This window comes from Thamnophis sirtalis, unplaced genomic scaffold (genome assembly GCF_051295495.1).
Source record: "Thamnophis sirtalis isolate CommonGarterSnake01/CBP01778 unplaced genomic scaffold, rThaSir2_p1.2 scaffold_2, whole genome shotgun sequence".
Classification (NCBI taxonomy): Eukaryota; Metazoa; Chordata; class Lepidosauria; order Squamata; family Natricidae; genus Thamnophis; species Thamnophis sirtalis.
The window spans coordinates 9,129,885-9,153,683 of NW_028261382.1; the positions used below are offsets into that span (position 1 = coordinate 9,129,885).

At 40.9% G+C, this 23,799-nt stretch overlaps 1 protein-coding gene across 1 annotated transcript in view; it reads right to left on the reverse strand.

The window, feature by feature from the left end:
- Positions 1-15,477, reverse strand: part of SECISBP2L (SECIS binding protein 2 like) — a 35,787-nt gene extending 20,310 nt beyond the window's left edge. The window contains 5 exon segments of the mRNA XM_087704212.1: positions 20-243; positions 1,548-1,683; positions 3,254-3,578; positions 4,695-4,873; positions 15,159-15,477. Of these exon segments, the coding sequence (XP_087560338.1) occupies positions 20-243; positions 1,548-1,683; positions 3,254-3,578; positions 4,695-4,873; positions 15,159-15,182 (888 nt within the window). The 5' untranslated portion in view covers positions 15,183-15,477.
- Positions 15,478-23,799: the final 8,322 nt, after the last annotated feature.

Consider the following 23,799-nt stretch of genomic DNA (forward strand, 5'->3'; position numbering starts at 1 on the left):
TTTTCAGATGTCTACCTACATTCGTTCCAGCCGATTCAGCACTTCTGGAGATGGCTGCCCCTGCTTGGTTGCTGTGCTTCGGACTGCAATAGCCGCTGTCGCTATCAATATCGGCTTCGCTGGCCCCCTGCTCGCTTGAGGACTCGGCAGGGTGGGAGGTCCGCCGTCGCCTGCCCCTCGGCTTCCAGTGCAGACCAGTCACGCTCTCCGATAGGGACTTGCTGGCAATCTCGGAAGGGAAGTCTGCAAGGCAAAGAAGAGTCTCAAGAATTGACAAGGGTTTAATGCAGGGGTGTCCAGCCTTGGGAACTTTCAAGACTTGTGGGACTTCAACTTCCAGGATTCCCCAGCCATTCAAATTCTCAAGGTTGGACAACCCTGGTTGTGGGGAATTCTGGGAGTTGAAGTCCACAAGTCTTAAAGTTCCCAAGGTTAGACACTCCTGGTTTTAATGGGTAACTTCCTTGAGAAAGCATGTGTTGATGGTCACTAGGACACAGCTCCTACATTGGAGAAAGGCCACTGAATTGGAGAAGAATGAAATCTACTTATTGTTAGGAGTCACAGACATTCTTCAGTCTTCATTATTGATCAGTTTTGTTTGCCTACCACATTTCATTGCTATTCTTAATAATTTCTAATGATTTCTCCTCTTACTTGGAGAATCAAGTGACTTCTATAGAGCTGAGGTGGCGCAGTGGTTAGCAATAGTTAGACTTATATACCGCTTCATAGGGCTTTCAGCCCTCTCTAAGCGGTTTACAGAGTCAGCATATTGCCCCCAACAACAGTCCGGGTCCTCATTTTACCCACCTCGGAAGGATGGAAGGCTGAGTCAACCTTTGAGCCGGTGAGATTTGAACAGCCGAACTGCTAAACTGCAGTCAGCTGAAGTAGTCTGCAGAGCTGCATTTAACCACTGCGCCAGCTCGGCAGTACTGCAGGCTACTTCAGCTGACTGCTAACTGCAGTTCAGTAGTTCATATCTCACTGGCTCAAGGTTGACTCAGCCTTTCATCCTTCCGAGGTGGGTAAAATGAGGATCCAGATTGTTGGGGGCAAAAGGCTGACTCTATAAACCGCTTTGAGAGGGCTGTACAAGCACTATGAAGTAGTATTTAAGTCTAAGTGCTATTGCTATACAATAGTCAGCATACCGACGGTCGTTTCTAAACATTAAATAATATATGTAAAAAATTATACCTTTCTTTTGTGTATTTGTTGCTATGTAAGGATCAGTAAGACTGAATGAAGAGTAAAGCCGTCCCTTTGATAAGCAGCTTAATAACAATAAACCACTAAGTTGCTTTGGATGGAGAGGTTGGACAGCATATACATTTTGTAAAATTAAAATGTAAGTAAAAATTACAGTTTTGAAGTATCATGATTTGACTGAAAACACTGTCCACAGTACCCGGTAGGAGGGTGATCTAGTCATCAAATCAAGCTTTTTCTTCCTTAAAAAATAACATTTCTAATTGCATAAGAAGAAGAAAAAAAGAAGATCTGCTGTATTATAAAAAAAATGAAACACATCATCACCATACCTGTTTGCTGACAAGCATCCACCAACAGGACAATTTTGGGTTTGTTCTCTGGGCCCGAAGAGTTTGTCTCCTTCTGGATAGCAACGTTTTTCACTGGAGGCCTTTTGCTCTTTATGTGGGGTTGCGACGGCTGCTGCTGATTGAAAGATTAGACAAACAGATGAAGTTAATTGATGTGTGTGTGTGTGTGTGAGAGAGAGAGAGGGAGGGAGGGAGGGAGAGAGAGGGAGGGAGGGAGAGGGAGAGAGCGGGAATCATACAAATATATGAAGAGCAACAATCAGATCTGTGGCCATTTATCTTTTTTACTACTGAACTAATTTTATGGAATGTTAGTCTATCTGCTCCCATTCTTTAGGTCTTCCGAAAGGTTGTGAAGGCCTGGGATGGGCCAACTCCCCTGGGATCCCAATGAAAATGTAGCCCTTTGCAGATGGCTAATAGAGTACCGTGTTTCCCCGAAAATAAGACAGGGTCTTATTTTCTTTTGACCCCCTAAAATAAGCCCTTGGCCTTATTTTTTGGAGAAGTCTTATTATTTTTGAGGTGCAGGAGGCGGCGAGCGTGGTCACCTCACGGCTGCTGCTGTGTTGCAATATTTTCGGGGAGGGCTTATTTTCAGGAGAGGGCTTATTTTAGCACATGCACTCAAAAGCCCAATGGGGCTTATTATCCAGGGAGGTCTTATTTTGGGGGGAACAGGGTAGATAACCCCCACCCACCTGCCTTTGTGTACTTGGCTCCCCACCTCTCCATCCTGCTTAGTTTTAATTGAATTTTAAATCGAAGGTCCTTATTTATTGTTTTCATGTCTTACGGCACATTCTACTCAACTCCGAAACACTTTTGGCAAGATGGGCGGCATACAAATTTGGCAAACAAAGCAAACAAGAACTCTTTTAAGTTGTAGACATCCCACGAGCACTGGTAATTTGATATGTAGCCGATTACTGCATTAAGACACAATGGCACTACTCATGTTTAGCCACGAGAGCTCACTGCTGAAATCCAAGGGCATTTATCTAATGACACCTAGATGACAGGGCTTTACTAAGTGACCTGTAAATCATGTTAATCCCTTGTGATCTCTGACTTGAGGGATGGAGATTAACAAGTGGAAAACAATCTGGAATGCCTGAGAAAAATATGAGGGCGGCAGAGACACTTAAACTGACTTTAATACATCCTGGATATAGGTTAGATATCACTGAGAGATTATGGACGTTGTCAGCTCCATTCAAGTCCTTGCAGAATCAATATGCAAAGTTAATCAGGGTTGTGTTTGACCTGGGGGGGGGAGGGGGAGTTTGTCACTCGGGTTGGGGGCACCTGTGGTGGCCCCAGCAGGGCTGCGGGGGATCCTCCTGTAGCCTTCTGCCAGCAAAAATGGAACCCGGGAGAGCTGAGCGCGGCCCTCCCGAGCTCCATTTTTGCTGGCAGAGGCACCGCGGAGGCCAGTCCTTTGATATTTCCGGGGTGGTCCTGCGGGTCAGATCTAAACACCCTGTGGGTCAGATCCGGCCCATGGGCCTTGCGTTTGACACCCCCCAAGTCTAAGCTGTCAGGTCTTCCAGCGTAAACCAGGCAGGAAGTAGGAGTCATGAATTCTACTTGACTGTAAGGCCGCGTGAATACAATCGTGCAAATCTGAAGACACCAACTTCCCGCCGCCACTTTTGTTTCCGAAATGCAGAAAACGAGCTTACTTTTTGCACCATCGATCCTCTGCTGGTACTTCTGCTCCTGGGGCTACACAACGGAAAGGCCTGGCTCGGTTGGGCCGGACGATCTGTGCATTGTGCTGCCACTGTGTTTATGGCACTTGCAGGCTGAAAGGGGGCAGAGTAAGCTGTTGGGAAGGGATGATAGAATCCCATGACTTGCGTACAAGGCGCTGGCATCAGTTGATAGTAGGTATACTCGGTGGAAACTGGTGGCTGAGTAGATATAATGGGATAAGCCAGATAGGGCCCGGGAGGGTTTGTGTTAGGCTGCTGCCACCGGATGTCATTATTGTACAGTGGAAGTTGTCTGAAATAAATGGGGGGGGGGGGGGAATCCAATTAGTCTACAGTTATTTCTCTAAAATCAGTTTAAAGAAAGCATATCCAACCTTGGCAACTTTAAGACATAGATTTCCATAATTCCCTATATTTTCTCATTTTCTCTCTATTTTTTCTAAATCTTTTGATTTTTACTTTCAATGTACTAAAATTTGAACAAAAATTGTTTTAGTGTACTAATAAAACACAAAAAATAAAGGTAGCGCAAATATTATAACCTTGATTGTTAAGAGTACAGCCTCAGTATCATGAAAGCCTGCCAAGGTTTCCCACTCTGCTCCCTTTTATGCTATTAATAATCAAAACAAAAGGGTTTCAAGACTCTCTCAAAATAATTTGTTCCCTAACTGCATGGTTTAACTGTCATGCTACTCAATGCTCTGTAAATTCACTCAGCAGAAAGCTACAGTGAGTCCAAGGCACATCCAAGCAAGAAAAATACACCCTTCGTTTTTAGATTTCTTTCCCAACATTTCAGAAAGCAAGGCAAATTAGATTACCCTGGTCCAAAGAGAGATATACCCTTAAAGCAGCAGAGTAAAACAAACCAACCAAAAAATGAGACTTGTAGTGGTTTTCTGACATATACCATATTTTTCAGCGTATAAGACGCACTCCCATCCCAAAAAAGAGGCTGAAACTTTGGGTGCGTCTTATACTCTGAATGTAGCTTTTTTCCAGCCCTAATGAGGCACTAAGGAGTAAAGCGATCTTCTGTGCTTTGCCTGCTTTTCTCATTGCTGCTCTTTCCAACGATCAGCTGTGCTTTAAAAGCTGTTTTTCAGCCCCAATGGGGTGCTAATGAGTGAACTTCCGAACTTTGCCTACTTTTCTCATTGCTTCTCTCTCCGACAATCAGCTTTGCTTCAGAAGCTGGTTTTTATCCCCAACCAAGAGATAAAAAGCGTGCATGTGCTCAAAACCAGCAAACCGATGTGCTGAAGCTGACCAGACTAAGGATGCTTAGCCAGATGAATACCTGGCAGGCAGACTCCCCTCCCCCCCTATTTTCCTCCCCAAAAACTAAGTGCGTCTTATACTCCGGTTTGTCTTATACTCCACAAAATACGGTAGATTTAATTACCTGTTGGATTGGTTTTCTTGAACGAACGGGTAACACGTAATCAGATAGCTGGGAATCGGAGTTGGCTCAACACCGCTGAGGTTTCCACCATCATTCGGCAGGGCCATGGGCATCACCAGTGAATCGGGGGCCTTTTTCTGAGGAATGAACGGTTCCACTTCAGCAGACAATTTCACATTCTTAAAGGGAAAAACAAAAGGAAAAGGATTCTTGGTACATAAATGGGTCGTAACAATTCATTGGCATTCTAAGTTTTTAAGTTCGCCGTGTGTTAAATCAAAGCAAGTCACTTAAGCAAAATGGAGCCTACTCTGAATGGAAGGCTTGAGATCTCTGATCACCACAGGACACTGTTTATGCGATTTAGCAAAATCTGGCGTTGGATTTGACAGAGGATTTAGTACTTCACTCTTAATATTTATACATATATGTATATTATGGTGTTTATATGCCACTCAAATTATAAGATTCGGTTTCACCATGGCAGAAAGCAAGAACTCTTGGCTAATGCAGCAAACACTTCAAAAGCATGTTTGTTACTTAAGTTCCCAGCGATACACAGGTAGTCTTCAACTTATCACAATTGAGCCCAAACATTTTTGTTGGTAAGTGAGACATGTATTAAGTGAACCTTGTGACCTTTCTTGCGGCATTTGCTAAATGAATCACTGAAGTTGTCAATCTAATAACAGGGTTGTTAAGTGAATCTGACTGTCAGAAGGTCGCAAAAGGACCATGCAACTGTCATAAATATGAGTCAGTTGCTAAGTGCCTGTGTTTTGATCATGTGAACATGGGAATGCCGCAACCGTTGTGTGAAAAACGGTCATAAATCACTTCCAGAGGATGGAATTCAAAGCAGCCTTTTATGGGTCTTAAAAATCTCTGTAATAAATGTACCTGTAATTTGTCAGAAGTGAATGTTGTACACTACAAATAAATATTGTTCGGTTTACTAAAACACTCAGCAAATCAGATTGCCCAGCAAAATCTCCTTTCTCATCAAAAGAATGGCAAGTTACATGACAGCAGCCTCTGCCAAAGTTTAAGACCCAAGATTTTTAGCTAGCAAACCATTCAAATTACATTTCCTTCTGTTCATTTGTATATGTTTACCCATGGTTAACAGACTGCAACTTCAACTAACCACATGGAGGGAGTTCACGCAGCACTCTTAAGATTAACATTTGGTCAGCTAGACTGCATTTCAGGGTATTCTGCAAACCTAATCATTATGGGACAATTTATTTTCTTATTTCAGAAAAAATAATGATTAACGTTGGAGATTTTCATTATTAACTATAATAATTTATAATTAAACATTATCCATAGAAACGTTAATTTTTTAAAGCTACCGTAGTATTATAAGCTATCTTACAATAGCAGTAATAATTACTGTAAAAATACTGGCTTTTCTTCCCATCTAGCCTTATACCGCAAATAATACTGTTGGTGAAGAACTTAAAAACATTTCATCCCAGTTGCTGTTTCTAATTATGGTTGTTCCCAAACTAAATCTGAATAATATAACTCTGTTTTCCATTTGGTTAGCATTTAGGAACTGTGGTTGGCGCTGTGGTTAGAATGCAGTATTGCAGGCTAACTCGCTGCGCACTGCCAGGAGTTTGATCCTGACCGGCTCAAGGTTGACTCAGACTTCCATCCTTCTGAGGTCGGTAAAATGAGGACCCAGGTTGTTGGGGGGCAAGAGGCTGACTCTGTAAGCTGCTTAGAGAGGGTTGTAAAGTATTGCGAAGCGGTATATACGTCTAAGTGCAATTACTATTACTATTTCATTTCAGGATATGTATAACACTGAAAAATATAATTACTGAACTGCTAACTGGATATATAATTTTAGAATCTACTTCAGCAGAAAACATACACATTTGAAAGTACTGGATTAGCAACCAGGAAGCTGACAACTATGTCGCTTAGGATAACATGCTCAGCACACCTAAATTTAGTCTTACTGAAAATATAAAAAACGCTGATGAGATTTAAACATTTATTTACATGATGAACCCAAATACATTCAATGCAGAATCGAAAACTATTTCCTGCATGAAACATACATTCTAGAAGATTCTCGGTGTCATTCGTAAACTATATTTTAAAAAACCGCTATACAAATCTGTTAAAACGCATCTATGAAAAACAAAAATAATGGAGTTTTCAGTTTTGCTAGTGAGGTTCCAGAAGTAATTTATGACAGCGGGTGATGAAGGTCTGTAATAATGTTTTGTAATTTCACTGCCAATTCAAATTAAAAAGGGGCTTCAATTAAACAGTAGAACTAAAGCAATTGTTAACCTTTGTCACCTGTAGAGGTTGTAAGCATAATTACAGGGATTAGGAAACTAAAAGAAGGGAAGGTAACACTGTAGCCAAAATTAAAACCATCAAGTACAACTCTGGTGTACAAGTTACCAAACAATACTCAGTATTTGTAAACTGTAGCTAATCTAAATCCGAAAACAATCAGATAAGAGGGGAGGATTCAACTAACACCCATATCTAAACTTTATCTTAACATGTGACTACAAGCCTGAAACCTTTATATTTGGGTTGTTACCTTTAATTTTTGTTTCAACATCTGCACACTAAGCGGCTTATAATGCAATTGTGATTTCTCTGCCTTTGATGTTTCTTCAGAGAGTTTTCTATAAATACAATCCCATCTCTTCACAGCAGAGAAATAGGAAAAATAAAATATACAGGTAGTCCTCAATTTACAACCACAATTGGGACTTCCGAATTTCCGCAATGTCTTTGTTAAGCAAGTCACACTCGACTTTATGGCCCTTTTTGGGGCATGATTCAGCAAATTGCTGCTGTTGTTAAATGAATCACACCGTTGTTAAGAGAATCCGGCTTCCTTTTCTGACTCTGCCAGTTAGAAGGTGGCCAGGAAAGTCAAAAAGCAGTGATCAAATGATCCTGGGATCCAGCAAGCTTCTTAAATACATGCTGTCTGTCAAAACAGCCAAGTTTTGATCATGTGACCGTGGGGAATGGCCATCACCGTTGTTAAGTGTGAGTCTCGGTTTCAGTACTGTTGTAATTTCAAACGGTCGCTAAGCGAATTAAGCCAAGGACTACCTGTACACTGCTGGACCCCATTAAAATAAAGGAAATAAAACTATTATCCACTCGAATTGTTTGTGCAGAATACTTCCTTTCCAAGCGCAGGGTTTCAAGACTGGCCCGGCTTTCATTTTACTTCAATAAATGTAAAAACTGTTTTATATTGGCAGCATATGGTAAATAAAGGCCGCTTTGTTTCCGATGTAAAAGGCACTGTAGAGTCTTTAGCAGCTGCAGGGACAGAAGATGACACCAGCAGGAGCAGACTGGTAAAGTTAGTACACTACAAAGCACAAAAAAACCCAGTAATGGATATTTATCCTCCTCACCCAATAAAACAGAAGCCATGCTGTGCCTCGGACAGAACTGCAATAGCTGAAGGGGCCCAGTGTTCAAAACCATAAGGCAGATACACACAAGTTATGTTTCAAACCCAAAATGAAGCTGCAGTTGCCCTGGCTGGAAAGGAAAAGATCTGGGCGACATTTCATCTTTTGAGAATTTGTAAAATACCAGGTTTTTTTTTTAAAAAAAAATAAAAAATCCAGGGAGCCTTCTAGGAACAGCTCCCACAAAGAATGTCTCACACTCTGGTTATTTTCAGAGGAGCTTGGAAAACACAAAAGCAGCTGTGGCTATAGTTAGAAAACTCTAAGCAATGTAATATTAAGGTATGGCAAATATGCAAGCTAGTTTGAAGTTAGCAAAGGCAGCGCCGTCATTTGGCATGAGATTCTGCCTTAACAAATGGCAGGTTGAGGAAGAATGTTTTTAAGCAAAGTTTGAGGGGTACATTTCCGGGGGGGGGGGTTCATTTTTACAAAACACAAGAGCAAACAATACACATTATGTTGTCCACATTCAAGAGATAGGTTGCCAATAAAATAACGGAAGTAGAAACTTTTTTGATAAGGGGATAATCAGAGGGATAATGGAATAAATAAAACTAATGCCATAGGTGTTAAAGAGGTTTGTAGAGCAGGATTTCAAAACCTCAACCCTTTGAAGAGGAATGGACTTCAACTCCCAGATTTCCCAAGCCAGCTGGCTGGGAAATTCTGGGAGTTGAAGTCCACCCCTCTTCAAGGGGTCAAGGTTGAGAAATACTGTTCTAGGGTATGATATGATTATGAAGTGAGCAAAAAGAGTGTTTACAGATAATTCAAATGGTGTCTTGATGACTTAAACCAAGATGCAACCTAAAGAATTTATTCCTCATTTAGCAACTGTTTGAAGTTACGATAGATCTCCCTAGAGCTACTTGCAACCCAGTTCTAGAGTTCCAATGGATGTGTACACGCACACACGCACACAATCACATTTTAGATGTTTGGTAACCAGCTCACATTCATGGCCATTTGAAATATCCTATGGCTATGCCTATGGAATTTTCAGCATTTTTTCCGCACTTATGTCCATAAAAAATGCTTATTGAACAAAACAGATTCATTTAACGGCCACTGTGTCCACTTAGCCACCACAAAGAAGACAGTAAAGTTCAGTCGTGTCACACGATGACCCACTTAACAACTGCCATGACTTACCACCGTAATTCTGACCTCAGTTATGGTCATAAGTGGAGAACTACCTGCACGAGAAGCAATTTTAAGGATGCAATCCTATCCTGTGGATCTGGCACTTACAAGGCATTCAGGGGGGTCAAGGATCGAATTTCAGCCCTACTGAAAATTTGGTTTTTGTGCAGTTACCGCCTATAAATTGTCTCCCTTACAACCTTCGGCACTGTAGCTTGTTTTCAAAGAAAGCATTAGAAACCAGATTGCTGCTGCATCAGAACAAGAACCTGTTTTCTGCAATGCTGATTTGTATCTGACCAGTTTCATAAAATGACAAGCTATTAAAATATATCATGGCAGAATAGGTTGCCCAAAGGACTTACGTGCTTCAAGGAGAGATAGCGAGCGATGGAAATTGTGTCCTAGGTATGTATGCTTTGAAACCATCAGGTTAAACATCTCCTGCAATTTGTTCTCACATGAAACAGGTGTTTCAAAACAAGGGACAATTTAGGGCACACAATACACATTTTGCAATACTACTAATTCTATTCCTGGATGCTAAAGGCCACATTGTGGGCAATGTATGGTTACTTCATGTCAGTTTTTCAATAAATCTTATTAGCCTAAACAATCAAAGCCACTTTTTTGAAGATTATGGGTGCAATCTGTATATTCTGACTGAACCTTGTGGATTTTTTTTTTTTTGACTTTCCAGTTTGGGACTGAGAGAAAGTGACTGGCCCAAACTCACCCAACTGGCTTCTACCCTTAAGACAGGAATTCAGGTTACGGTGTCCTGGCTTTCAGTCTCCACCAAATTGGTTCTCTCTATATTTAGTATGTTTAATAATAATAAATTGTATATTATCTTTTAAATGAAGAGGCAATAAAAGTAGCAGACTGTTCCCATAATTGTAAGTCTGCCATTTATATTTCAACATGTCACAGAATGTAACCACAGATATACCAAGGAAAAACTATAAAATAAAAAGGTAGCTTTTTCCCCCGCTTCCTTAAGTTATGCAATCTTCATCCCAATTCTGCCAGTCCCCCAGCAGTCACAGAGAGAAATGAAAAAACTCAGCCATTGTTAATTGTTTGCATATAATTATTTAGATAAGTTCTAGAGACCAACGTGATTAGAGCAAATTGATTGCCAAAAATTGAGAGCTTATTTTTCAACCTACAGCCAATAAGAAGAGATAAGAGCCAAACTTTGAAGGTTTTTTCCCCCCTTCTTTACTCCAAAGCTTTGACACATTACATTAATCTGTTAACAGGAAGCATTTTCTTTTGTTTTTTAAATATTATTTTGAGGTAACAGAAGTAATCATGTGCAAACTGACCTCAGTGCTAATTTTATTTCAACAAAATTTGCTTCCAGGTAAATCAAAAGGCCTGTAAATACTCGGACACTTATCAAGTCACAAAACAAAATTAGGCCAGGACATTTAAATCAAACCAATTTTGTTTGAGGATGTTAGGTTTAAGGTCACTTTGAACTCTGGTGTTTTTCATTTACTATCACACCACTGTTTTAAATTTCAAGGTGACCAATTACAGACAAGAAACCCAAACTTTGATTCATTTGGTATGCTTTTAACTACCATATGTTCCTTATGTCAACTACTACATAAACCAACATGCTGAGTAAACTAGATCCTCAATTAGCTTGCAGACAAATTCTTTCGGCTGCATAGTAATGGAACAATTCCTCTTCCCTATTCTCTAACTTCGAAATATGCCTCGGGACAGTGGTCACCACTGGTCACAAACTCAGTGATCACTGGTGGTTTGTGAGAAAATTTTGGTGGTCCACAGAAAAATTATTTGCATTTTTTATATTGCATTATTTCCTTTAAAAAAAAAACCATACTAGTGGTCCGTGGGATTTAAAATTATGAATTTAGTGGTCCCTGAAGTCTGAAAGGTTGGTGACCCCTGCTTCAGAGGGTTGTGTTCCGCTGCCTGGGGATAAGAGTCCTGTAATCCCAGGCAGCAAAAGAATAAAGAAACTGATCTGCACCGACCAGCAATAGCATACCATGCATTTCAGAGCATCCCCCCCCACCCCCAACTTGGCTTTCACCATTTAATCAAATAAAAACTTGCCTTTACACGAAATATTTCAGCCCCCACATCTTTCTACTTCTATCACTGTCCAAATTCCATTCAGACATGGGAACCCTGAAAAGAGACACTAATAAATGCAGCACTCCAAGCAATTGAGGAAATTAGCCTTTGAATTTCATTACAGGGCTTTAAATTCTTAATTCACAAACTTGCCCACAGTGCAGCACACACACTGCTTTTAATTAGAACTAGTAAACAATTTCCTAAACATTATAGAATACAAAATAAACACCTTGTTAACAAAGAACACAAGAATACACGTCCTTCAAAACATTAACCCCCCTTAAACCAAGCAATCTTAGCAGGTTTTTGGGCTTGGAAATTAAATAAATAGGGACAGTTCTGGTTAGTCCTTGTGTTGAAGACTAATTTTAAGGCCCAAGGCTGTAGGCTAAACTGAGAAATCAAAAGAAAAAAAAATCAAGATAGGAATCCAGTCCTATATTGCTGCCAGTGAAACCCATTATATCACCCAAAGTGTGTTAACTACATTTGTAAAGTTTCTTCGTAAGTCAAACAATGTGACTCTTGGGCACTTACAACAAACAATAAATCAAACTACCTCTCTATTTAACTTTAAAGCTATACAGAATGGTGACCACCAAACTATTACACTATTAACCACCAACAAAAGTGAACAGAGCTGGGGCCTGTGGTATGAGTGTGTGTTTGTGTGGAATAAGGCGGGAGTGTTCTAGAGAACAAGGTCAACAACAGAAAAGGCACAAGCACAACTTGGCTTTGCTCTTGTGATCTGAATGTGTGTTATTTACAAGCAACTGCAATTATAAAAATTATCTCGTCATGACCAGGAAGCTTCACATGTATATGGATATGTTGGATGATCTCAGTCACTTACTAGGCAACCACCTTTTATCCTACCCAGCATGTGAGCACATTCTAATGTGCTTTGTTTATGCTCCAGAGGATAGTGCAAACCCAGCTGGGTGGATTAAACCAAGGTTAACCACAATAAACAATGTATATGTGACCATTGTAAAAGAATTGCCTAACATCAAATGCCTGTGAAGATTCATTTAGCCCAGTGTTAACTACTCAAGTGTAACAGCCTCTCTAATGTCCCATCTTCGAATTTGGATTCAAACTGATCTCCTGTGGGCCTGTAGAGATGCTTGACCTTAGGGATTCAGTCCCAGAATCCTGCATTTTCCCATTAACTGTTTTTCCCTGAGCGGCCAACTAACATTTCCAAAGGACAGATCTATGTTATAGTGCACAAAAACTTCAATTTAAAACGGGGAAAAACTTCAATTTAAAACGGGGAAAATAGCATTAGGCAGGACTATTTTACAATAAAAAGAAAGCCGGAAAAACAAGGAACAAAATTAGTTACTGCCAGAGACAAAATATTTAACATCCAGGCAAAGGTTAATTTCCCAGTTTGATACAATTGTTTTGATATGCTTTACTAATTCTAAGTGGTATTAAAGGATACTCATATATAATTATACACACACAGTCCCTAGAATGAGAATCATCTTTTTTTTAAAAAACCTGTAGAAGTTAGTCACTTTGGAGGAAAAAATTCTCCAATGTTCCTGAAAATCATACCTACATTGAAGGCCATTCCACAAGGCTTATCTTTTTAAAAAAAAAAAATGCACACATTTGTGCTTCTGAAATGGCGTGGGGTTTTCCTGTTTGAGCAGGAGGGGGGGTTAGACTAGAAGACCTCTAAGGACCCTCTTCCAGCTGCGTTGCTTTTCTTCCTCTCGCCCCAGCCCTGGAAATCTGCAACTCAGATCTTCTTCCTGTTCGCACAACTACAAGTAGTCCTCAACTTACAACAGTTCATTCAGTGACCATCCAAAGTTACAACATCCCTGAAAAAAAGGGACTTAGGACCATTTCTCGGAGTTACCACCTTCGTAGCATCTCCACAATCGCGTGATCAAAATTCAGACGCTCGGCAACCAGTTCATACTTAAGACCAATGCTGTGTCCCGAGGTCATGGGAATCCCCTTTTTGCCACCTTTTGGAAAGCAGTGTCAATGGGGGAAACCAGGTTCACTTAAAAACCAGGTTACTAAACGTCTATGGAGATTCTCAGTCATACCAGGTCAGGTTGTCCCAACTGAAGAAGCTTCTTGGATGAGAAGCGAAACATCTTCCAGGACAAAGGAAGTCCAGTTGCCTTTTGAAAAAACACCTTTGGAGCAAGGCTGTTACTAACTTAAGAACTGCCGTGATTCACTTAACACCGTTGGCAATAAAGGTTGTAAAATGGGCCAAAACTGACTTAACCACTGTCTTGCTTAGTATCAGAAACTTTGGGCTCCCTTGCGGTCATTAGTTAAGGACAGCAACGCTTCACTTAAACCACCATGGCAAGAAAAGTGGCAAAACGGGGCAAACCTCCACTGAGCTGCTGTCTCCGCTTAACAACAGAAACACCGGGCCTCCAGGGCAGCCATAAGTTGAGGACCACCCATAAATCTTTCCAGGCGCGGGACAGGAAGTTGGAAATGCATCCATTTCAAACTTCCAAACTTAAACTTCCAACCTTAAACCCAACAGCTTCAACCTTAAATTATTTACCATGGACCTCACCCCCCATTCCTAAGAGGTCTGTAAGGGGGCATGCATAAGCACACCAGCCTGCCAACCGTCCCTGTCCTACTGTAATTTATTTGTACTCATTTCCTAGTCCATGTCCATGTTTGTACTTAGAACTGTTATCTTGTACATGTTCCACAAACTAAATAAATACCAAAAACGAAAACAAATGTCAAAGCTTCAAGCGACCTCTTGCAAAAATCCGGAGAGAGCTTAGAAAACTCACCCCGGAGCAGCCTAAGCAAGTCCAGGATGACTTCAATAACGGCGAGGGCAGCCTCTCCTCTTCCTCTTCTTCCACTCCGGCCTAAATATCTCCCCCCCTCCTTTGGATTAAGTTCCCCCCTTGCATTACGTCCCCCGTTAATTCCTCCAGCGCTAATCACTCGCCGGGCGGTTTTAACTCTCTCTCCGTGTTGTTGTTACTAGGGCTGGCAGGCGGCTGGGGAACCTCCCCTCCGGCCCTTATTCTGCCCCTCGCTCGGCCTCCGCCTCCTAGGCGTCCTCGGGCAAGAAAGACCCCTGACCCAGACCCACCCAGATTAACAGAGTTGAAAGGGACCTTATAGGTCATCTAGTCTGACCCCACCTCAAGCCTGCCTCCCCCCCACCCCGCACAAAGAGAGAGTAGCAGTACCCACCCACCCCTTTGCACCTTCAACTTACGCCCGGGGCTGCACCTTCCTTTCTTCTTCTTTCCTTCCTTTCTCTTTCCTTCTTTCATCTTTCCTTCCTTCCTTTCTTCCTCTTTCCTCCCTCCCTTCCTTCATCTTTCCCTCCTTCCTTTCTTTTTCGTCCCTCTTCTTTTCTTTCCTTCCTTCATGTTTCCTTCCCTCCCTCCTTCCTTCCTCTTTCTTCCTTTTTCTTTCCTTCCTTCATCTTTTCTTCCTTCCCTTTCTTCCCTTCCTTTTTCTTTCCATCTTTCTTTCCTTCCCTCCTTTCTTCCTTCTTCTTTTCTTCCTTCATCTTTCCTTCCTTCCTCCCGATAACAACGGGCGGAGGGAGGGGGACTCGGCCGCCACCAGCGCCCCCTCCCAAACCATCCTCCAAATGGAGCCCACCCACCTCTTTCCTAGGAGACCTCACCCCCCTCGCCGTTGCTTAGCAACCCCCCCCCCGGAGGGCTCCCTCAGCTGCCTTTCCTACCTGGCCGCCGACGGCTTTGTCCATGGCTCCAGCAAGCGAGGAAGGAGAGAAGGAAGGAAGGAAGGAGGTCGTCGTCTTCTTTTTCGGCTTCTCCTTCTTCTGAGGCGGCGGCGAGGAGGAGGACGCTCCTCTTTAACAAGCGCCGGCGGCGGAACGGCAGGCCGCGTCACCCATGGCTCCTTTTCCCCTCACGGACAGGCTTCCGCTCCCACCCAGCGCGGCGGCGGCGACTGACGCGGCTCCCGTCTTCCCCGAGCAGGCTACGCCAGTGGCGTCGGCAAAGAGATGGAGGCGAGGCAGCAGCGAAGCAGGAGGAGGAGGAGGCGGGGCTAGGATCATCTGGGACGGATACCGGCAGGGGCCGCGCCGCGAGGAAAGCGCTCTCGTTTAATGCGCTCTCGCCCGGCGGAGGTCCCCCGCCCCTTCGCCGTTGCTTGGCAACGCCGGGAGCAGGCTTCAGGGGAGCTGCTAGGCCCGCGGTGAAGAGGAGGAGAAAGAGGAAGGGTTCCGGGGGGGGGGGGATGTCGGGGTCTCTGCACAGCTCTCAGGTAGGCCCTGTGGTGGGCAGGGGGGCTTCTTCAAGACATCCCTGAAGTCCTTTGCCTGCGAGGCCCCGGCCTACCTACTTACCGCCCCTGTCCTAATATTTCTTTTTTATTCGTATCCATTTCATGCATCCAAAACCATGCTTATACTTATCCATGTTATGGAGGGGTTGCTGAGGGGGCAGGTGGGTTTCCCTGGGTAACCCTTTGCTGTCTGGTGGGATTTGAAACCAGGAGGCGGGTCAGTTCAGGGCCTCCCCTTTTTGAGGATCTAAGGATAATCCCATTATTCAGCGGGCCCCGATTATAAAACGAATAAATTGTTTCCTAACTCATTGTCAAGTTTGGCGTTTTCAGGATCCATCTAAGTCATTTTTTTTTGTTTTTGAGACATACAGAATAGAATAAAATGGAATAGAAGAATGGAATGGAATAACTAGAATAGAAGAGAATTCTTTATTGGCCAAGTGTAATTGGACACACAAGGAATTTGTCTTTTTCTCTTCAGAAATTCATTTATTTTAATTAAGTCCTGTTTTTCAAGAACGTATGTATTAAGTTTTGCTTTCAAGATATTTAAGTTTTGTCTTCAGAAATTTATTTGCTTACAAGAATTGATGCATTAAGTTTTGCTTTCAAGACATTTAAGTTTTGTCTTCAAAAATTCATTCATTCATTCATTCCCTTCAAGTCTGTACTGACTCCTGCCGATTGCCTGGACTTTTTTGTGGCTTCAAACCTTTTAAGAAGTGGCTTGCCCTGGCCTCCCCCATAAGGCTGAGAGAGGAGCCCCGGCTTAAAGTCACCCAGCTGTCTTTCTGCCTAAGGCAAGACTAGAACTCACGGTCTCCCAGTTAAAGCCTGACGCCTTAACCACTAAACCAAACGGGCTAAAAAAGATCAGTTGCGTGGAAGGAAAAAAAAAGGATGCAGGAAGAGAGATAGAGGTAATACATGAGTGACGTCATGTGAGAAAAGTATACTAAAGGATGGGTGTTGCTCTTAACGGACTGTATATGCACATTTTATCAAGATGAAAATAAATAAATCATATGTTAAGTCAAACAGTGGCTTGGGTTTTTCTTTGGTTGGGGTTTTTGAGACCACAATATAATCCCAGGAATGTAATCATAACATCCTAATAGTTACAAAAATAATGGATTCATAACTTCATAATTCTACGCAATATTTTCAGTTTTCTCTCTGAAAGTGAAAGAACACAATTTCTGCAAAAATAACTTCATAGATTTAATTTAGAAGCGTATCTGCATCTATTGTTGTCAGAACCATTTCCCACATATGTATTATTAAATTGGAAGTAGATTGTTGAGTTCACATATTGCATTAAGCTATAGTGTTAATAATTTATGGTTTGTTTGATATAAAATGTCAATGGATTTTCAAAAACTAATTTTAATGTATGGATCCAACACTAAATATTAAGGCTTAGATCATAATCGGTTTATTGACCCAAGAACAACATCATTTTGTTTTGATAAGAATTGGTATGGTTTGATCTGTATTGAACTTATCGCAGGTAATGGGCCCATTAATTTTTATGTTTAGAAAGCAGTGATAGAATATACATAACAAATAATGCTCTGTCACATTTCCCCAGAATGATCAAATAGTTCATAGGAAATGAAAGGTAATTATGAAGCAAGTCATCTCCTGTTGATTACTTCTATCAATTAAAAATAATTCTGATTGATACAGATAATGCTAGCTCAGAGAACAGGGACATATTTTGCCTGACCTATTTGTGGAATTGAAAGCAAGTATTCTTTAGATAATGGTTAGTCGAGGCTTTTGCTAACATCAAATTCTCCAAATTTGAACCATTCTCCAAGAGATAATTGGTTTACAGATAGGCACTGTTCACTTTACACGTATAAAAGCTGTTTGTTATGGAAGTATGTTTGAAAAGGAGACTGAGTAGAGAAGCAGAATTGGTCAAGAAATTATTTCAGGCTCTTGTCAAACAATTTTTGATAAATCAGTTTTGTTGTTTTTAAACAACTGCTCATATTTCATCTTCAAATAATCATTGACATGTAAATATTTGAATTAGGAAGATCCTTGTGCTTTAAATCATATGCTTCACCAACCACTGTTGGTTATCTGCTGAAATTCACATCCTAGTTGAGATGTAGAATCCTCTAATTCTGGCTCCTGGAGGTCTTCCATCCTGCTGACTTCTCACATGGCCTCTCTGGCAATAAAACAATGCAGAGAATGAGCAGTAAAATGTGAGTATTTGACTCTGTTATCATGAACATGGCATTGGTTGAACCAGAGGAGGAAGGAATGATTGTATTGTACAGGGCGGGGCATAACCTTTTCCTAGGGGGTCACAGCAACACTTGTAATAACAACACAAATAATTCATACACCATTCGAAAGCCCATCAAAAACTGAGTTTATTGACACGATTTAATAGTCAGTATGACCACCATTAGCCCTTCGAACAGCATTCAAACGAGGTGGATAAGAACACAACAAATCTTCAAACAGTTCCGTTCGATTTTCCAGATTTTCCAGGGCGGGGCATAACCTTTTCCTAGGGGGTCACAGCAAGATCGACAGCAGTTTACAACTTCCGCGACACCTCATTTTAAAGCCCATAAAAAACTGAATTGAATGAGCTATTAAATGTTAAATTTGTTTCGGTTGAAACTTTGAGAATGAATTTGGAAACTGTGTTGAAAAATCTGGAAAATCGAACGGAACTGTTTGAAGATTTGTTGTGTTCTTATCCACCTCGTTTGAATGCTGTTCGAAGGGCTAATGGTGGTCATACTGACTATTAAATCGTGTCAATAAACTCAGTTTTTGATGGGCTTTCGAATGGTGTATGAATTATTTGTGTTGTTATTACAAGTGTTGCTGTGACCCCCTAGGAAAAGGTTATGCCCCGCCCTGTATTTGGTTTATTTGTATGCCGATTAAGTAGTGCAGGTGAGATAAGACTCTTCTTCTTGATTGGCATTTTGCTTAAAGGGACTGTCAAAGATGGACCTGCTACCACAACATTTGTTGGTTCACACAAAATAACAGCTGCCAATATGGAGTCAGGCCATTGAAAGGTCATGTTAGAAAGAGCTAAAAAATGTCCAAAACCTGTTTGACAAGAGCCTGTTAACAAGATAGGGTAAAATTATCTTTTTTTTTTGTTTCTGGAAAATGCATTCTATAAATCATTTAAGGCAGCAAGGTTAGCTGCAATGTGATACATAACCAAAATACATAGTTTAAATTGAATCAGCTCCATACAAAATGGTCAGAAGCATCAGAACATTCTCCTGCGTTATATGCTGTGATGTAAATGCTAAGTGGGACTGCACTAAGCTACTTCTTTCCTTTGAAAGGAACAGGAAGTGTAACTCCGTTCCCTAATATTTTGGGAAGTTTTCATACTTGGAGGCTTAAGTAGTTTTAAGTCTTGTGTATTATTTATGTTCATGTGTAGCCATAATTAAGTAGGAAGCAGAAGAAATATATGTCTACGGAGATTTTCATTCGGCCAGGTTATGGTTGTCTCAAAGGTGCTTTTTTTCCAAAAGAACATTCTTGGGGTTTTTTTCTTTGAAATTGTTTCACTTCTCTTCTGATCTTCACCAAAGGAAAAAACCCAAGAAAGTCCAGGTGCCTTTTGGATAAAAAGTACCTTTGAGATACCGGAAAGGCATTCGGAGACTTCAGCTTGTCCAGAATGCAGCCACGCGAGCGATCATGGGTGTACCTCGGTTCACCCACGTCACACCTATCCTCCACGAGCTGCACTGGCTGCCTATTGGTCTCCGGATACCCTTCAAGGCGCTAGTCATCACTTATAAAGCCCTTCATGGTATTGGACCTGGGTACTTGAGAGACCGCCTGCTGCCAATTACCTCCACTAGACCGATTAGATCCCACAGATTAGGCCTCCTCCGAATTCCATCCGCCGGACAGTGTCGACTGGCGACTACCCGGAGGAGAGCCTTCTCTGTGGCTGCTCCGACCCTCTGGAACGAACTCCCCGTGGAGATTCGAACCCTCACCACCCTCCAGGCCTTCCGCAAAGTCCTCAAAACCTGGCTGTTCCGACAGGCCTGGGGCTAAAGAGCTGTTGCCCCGGTCTCGAATGGTATGACTGTTGTGAGTTTTTAAATTATATATTGTTATGTTTGTTTTTAAATTTTGTCTGTATCCCCCTTCCCCGGTTCGAGTTGTGAGCCGCCCTGAGTCCCCCTTCGGGGGGAAAGGGCGGCATACAAATACAATAAACTGAACTGAAACTGAACTGATTTACATTGCAAATGTTTGAATTGCAGTGTTTTTACATTCCTGCTGAAGCTCAGGAATATTTCTAAATGCCACCTGTGAAAAAGACCACATTCTTAACATGTTCACACATAAATCAATTCCTTACTACTTTGTACTCAAGCAGCAGCATAATTGTAACATTATAAAAATCTTCATTATGCTAAACTTTTTTGGATTAGGAAATTACACAAAGGGCACAGTAGGATCCATTCCTACTATTGAGATGATATAGCAATGTTACCATTTCCCCTCCACCCCCATAACATTTCTTCATGTTTTCCAGGGTATGATTAAGGGGTGTATGCAATTCCTTATATAAAGATTTTATCAAGAGTCCTTAAAGGCCTGCAATTTAAGAGCAGAGTTTAATGAGTCATCCATAAATACAAGTGTGCAAAATGTAGCAAGACACTAACCAGCATTCAGATTTCTTAACTTTTCTAAGTAAACAATTTAATCTTTGTTCTTCTGTCCTTCCTAAAATACATTTGCATTATCGTATTTATGCATGCCATGTCCCTGTTCATAAATGGCTCAGTTAGAAACCTGGTCACTGTTCTTAGCCTTCAAACTGTGGGAGAACATGTCCACCCAACAGAGAATCTAGTGAAAAATGCCCATTGCAAGCATGATTTAAAACAACTGGGTCCTTTGTCGTGGCCATCTGATCTGTTAAGCAAAAAATGTAGCTCGGCTTGTTAGAAATCCTACTCCAAAATATGTTGACTGTTGAATTACAGCCTGTGACATTTTTAAAAAAATGCTCGATTGTATTTAAAAGAAATGTATTGCTCCACTGAAAATATTCATTGTGTTTGGCTTTAACAAATCCAGAAATACATATCTATGTAAAGGTCTTTTTAAAAAAAGGCTTTTATTCAAGCTTTGCCAACTCTATGGTTCTTCAACACTGATCTGCTTAATATTTATTTAATCTGTTTGTTTCTCAGCAGCAAAATTCCTACAGTTATGTAGACAGATTGCACGTGGCAAAGGAAAATTTGCACACTATAGAAATGCAGTTTTATTTTCAATGCTCTGGAGACACAGACAAAAATCTATGAAGGACTGTTTTAGTTGCAGAAAACAAGATTTTATCCTCAAGTCAGTACTGTCCCTAAAGCAGCACTTTGTTTCCCATAATATGGGAGAGATTAAAAACACTCTGGAATCTGATCTGGGAGGGCAAACAATGTAAAGGGCTAAATATGAAAACTGTTACTTCCAAAATACTATTGCTCCAAAATAATGGGAAATTTAAATGGCAGCTCTCTGGTCAGCAACATTGAAGTGTTTCTGCAGCCTGCTTATCACCAAATGCAGGACCTTATTTTTGTCCCGTCGAAGCAAACGGCAGCCCCCGATCACGGGAAAGTTACTCTCTGACACTTCCAGAGGCCTCACTGGACTAGGTTAACCTTTGGTCTGTTCAGTTTTTTTATACTTGACAACGGTGCCACGCCCCTGGTGACTTTTATCTCCACGACAGCACATTTCTCTACATGAGGTTTGGCTGCTAAACCCCACTTCCTCCTCAACAAGGTGGAAAATTGTAGCCCTGCCAACTGGGCAAGAGGAGAGGATGTCCAGATCATGTGCTTGGGTTGATCTGTGGAAAGTAAGAATGGAATTTACCTTCTTGTGAACTTCAATTCAAAACAAAAAAGCTAGTCAGACCATCCTTAGGATATTCCCAAATGATCACGAATTGCAGAAAACTGTAACTTGGCGCTGGTTCTTTGATGTTTCCAGAAACCATGCATTTTCTCTCGGGAAGATCTAGAAGAAAAACATGTTTTCCATTTACAAGGTTATCATCCCAGTCTCTTGCGGGGGGGTTCAAAATAAATTAAAAACAAGCCCGTATCAATGTGTGTTAGGCTTCATCTCGGAGGTATAACTTTTGAAGTTGACTTGTGATATACTTACCTAGCAGATTTTAATGGTGCTAACTCTAACTCCAGTTATATCCCCAGGAGTAGTGGGATCCTCTTGGAAATCTTCCTCTTCCTCTATCCATTTTAAGTAGATAATTAGCAAAGCAACTAATTCCGAGAGAAAACTTCTTTAACTGATAACCTAAATAGGATTAGCATTCAGTGGCAATTCTTCAGAGACTTTCAAATAATTGTTACACTTTTATTGGATGTTAAACACCCCTAAAAGTCCCCCCCCCGCTTAAATTGGAATTAATTTTGTTTGTTGTTTCCTCTTTCATAGTTGTTACAACAAACAAATGATATGATGAAAGAAAATGAAAATGATATGGACCTAACTTTATTGCAGAGGTAGAGCAGAAAAAGAAAATGTTTAATAGCAAATCTATGCTGCGGTTTTCCCCCATGTAAGAAAAGCTCATAAGTCCATGGCCTGGATGTGTCTCTCTTTCATGCTTCGCTAATATCTGTACTGCCTTCCTCATTTGCCTTATGTTTACACATTCTTTGAACCAGACAGGTAGTTTCCATTTCTTTATTACAAATCTCCAAAGATTTATAGCTATAAACCCAAATAACTAAACGCTACTGTTAGCTTTTCTCACAGAGATGCATTAAGCATGGCAGTTTGAGCCATGTTCCATATGTTCTGCCGCATCCTTTGGTGGAGTCAGAATTTCTGAAGTGAAGCCTACAGATCTAATTTTACACAGCGAATATTTTGCCATATGTCTTGCCTTAGGCAAGAATCAGTTCAAAGAGCCTACACCAGAATTACATGCGACGGTTAATCTTGCAAAATTTACTTCTCTCCTTTTAAATTATGCGATAGAAGCATTCCCAATGTTGCAACAGCCATTGCTTTAACCTAGCTATTAGTACGATTAAAACAGACTAAAAGTTCAGCTTTCTTATACAAGTGTCATGTTGGCTCTCCAAACGCCTGTCCTCTATTTTACTTTCTATTCTCTTTGTACTTTCAAGAGATGCTCGATTGCTTTTACAGAGAGTTCCTCCCTGCGGACAAGTAGGAGGCTCTGCAGAATCCGTACATCCCTATTCTGCGTGCCATTTGTCAATTCAGCAGCAACAATGGAACAAAAGGATTTCAGTCTCGAAGAACGATACAGGATTAAGACTACTTACTAGGGAACAATTCCCATTGAATTCCATTGGGTTTACTTCTGATTATGCTTAACAACTGCACAGCACATTATAACAAAGGTTTTAAAGGACAGTGTGTCTGTTCAATGACTAATATTGCTGGTTCCATGTGTAGGATTAGATTCTCCTAAGATGCCCTGAAGTCAAAAACTCATCTTGGAAACAAAACTAAATAGGTAAGTAAATAAATGAACAGATAAATAAATACCACAATAATAAATAAATATATAAAAAGATACGAAAAACACTAGAGTTGCAAATGGAAGTGATCTAACTTCCAAAAATACCCTAGAATCAAGCACAGCACTAAACCTTGAAATCCCACCTACCCAATTCTTTAAAAGTAGGTTTTTAAAAAAAATCTGAGATATTAAATCTTTGCTGACATTTTCAAATCTCCCTCTTACTCCAATATGCATTTGTATCTGTCCAATCAAATGCTGAATCTTCTGCAACAGACACAGCAAAAGGAAAATATACAGACAATTCTGCATCTATATATTTCCTATATATTTTTCTGAAGCCAAAAAAAAAAAAAAATCACAACTCTCAACAGTTTTTGTTTTCTCTTTTCCTATTATGACAAGTTAGGTGGCCTCTTTTAATTGCTTTGAATTAACTGCGATATTAGTGAGAATAATGATTGATTTCACAAACAATACACATTCATAATTTTTTTATCTTCATGAA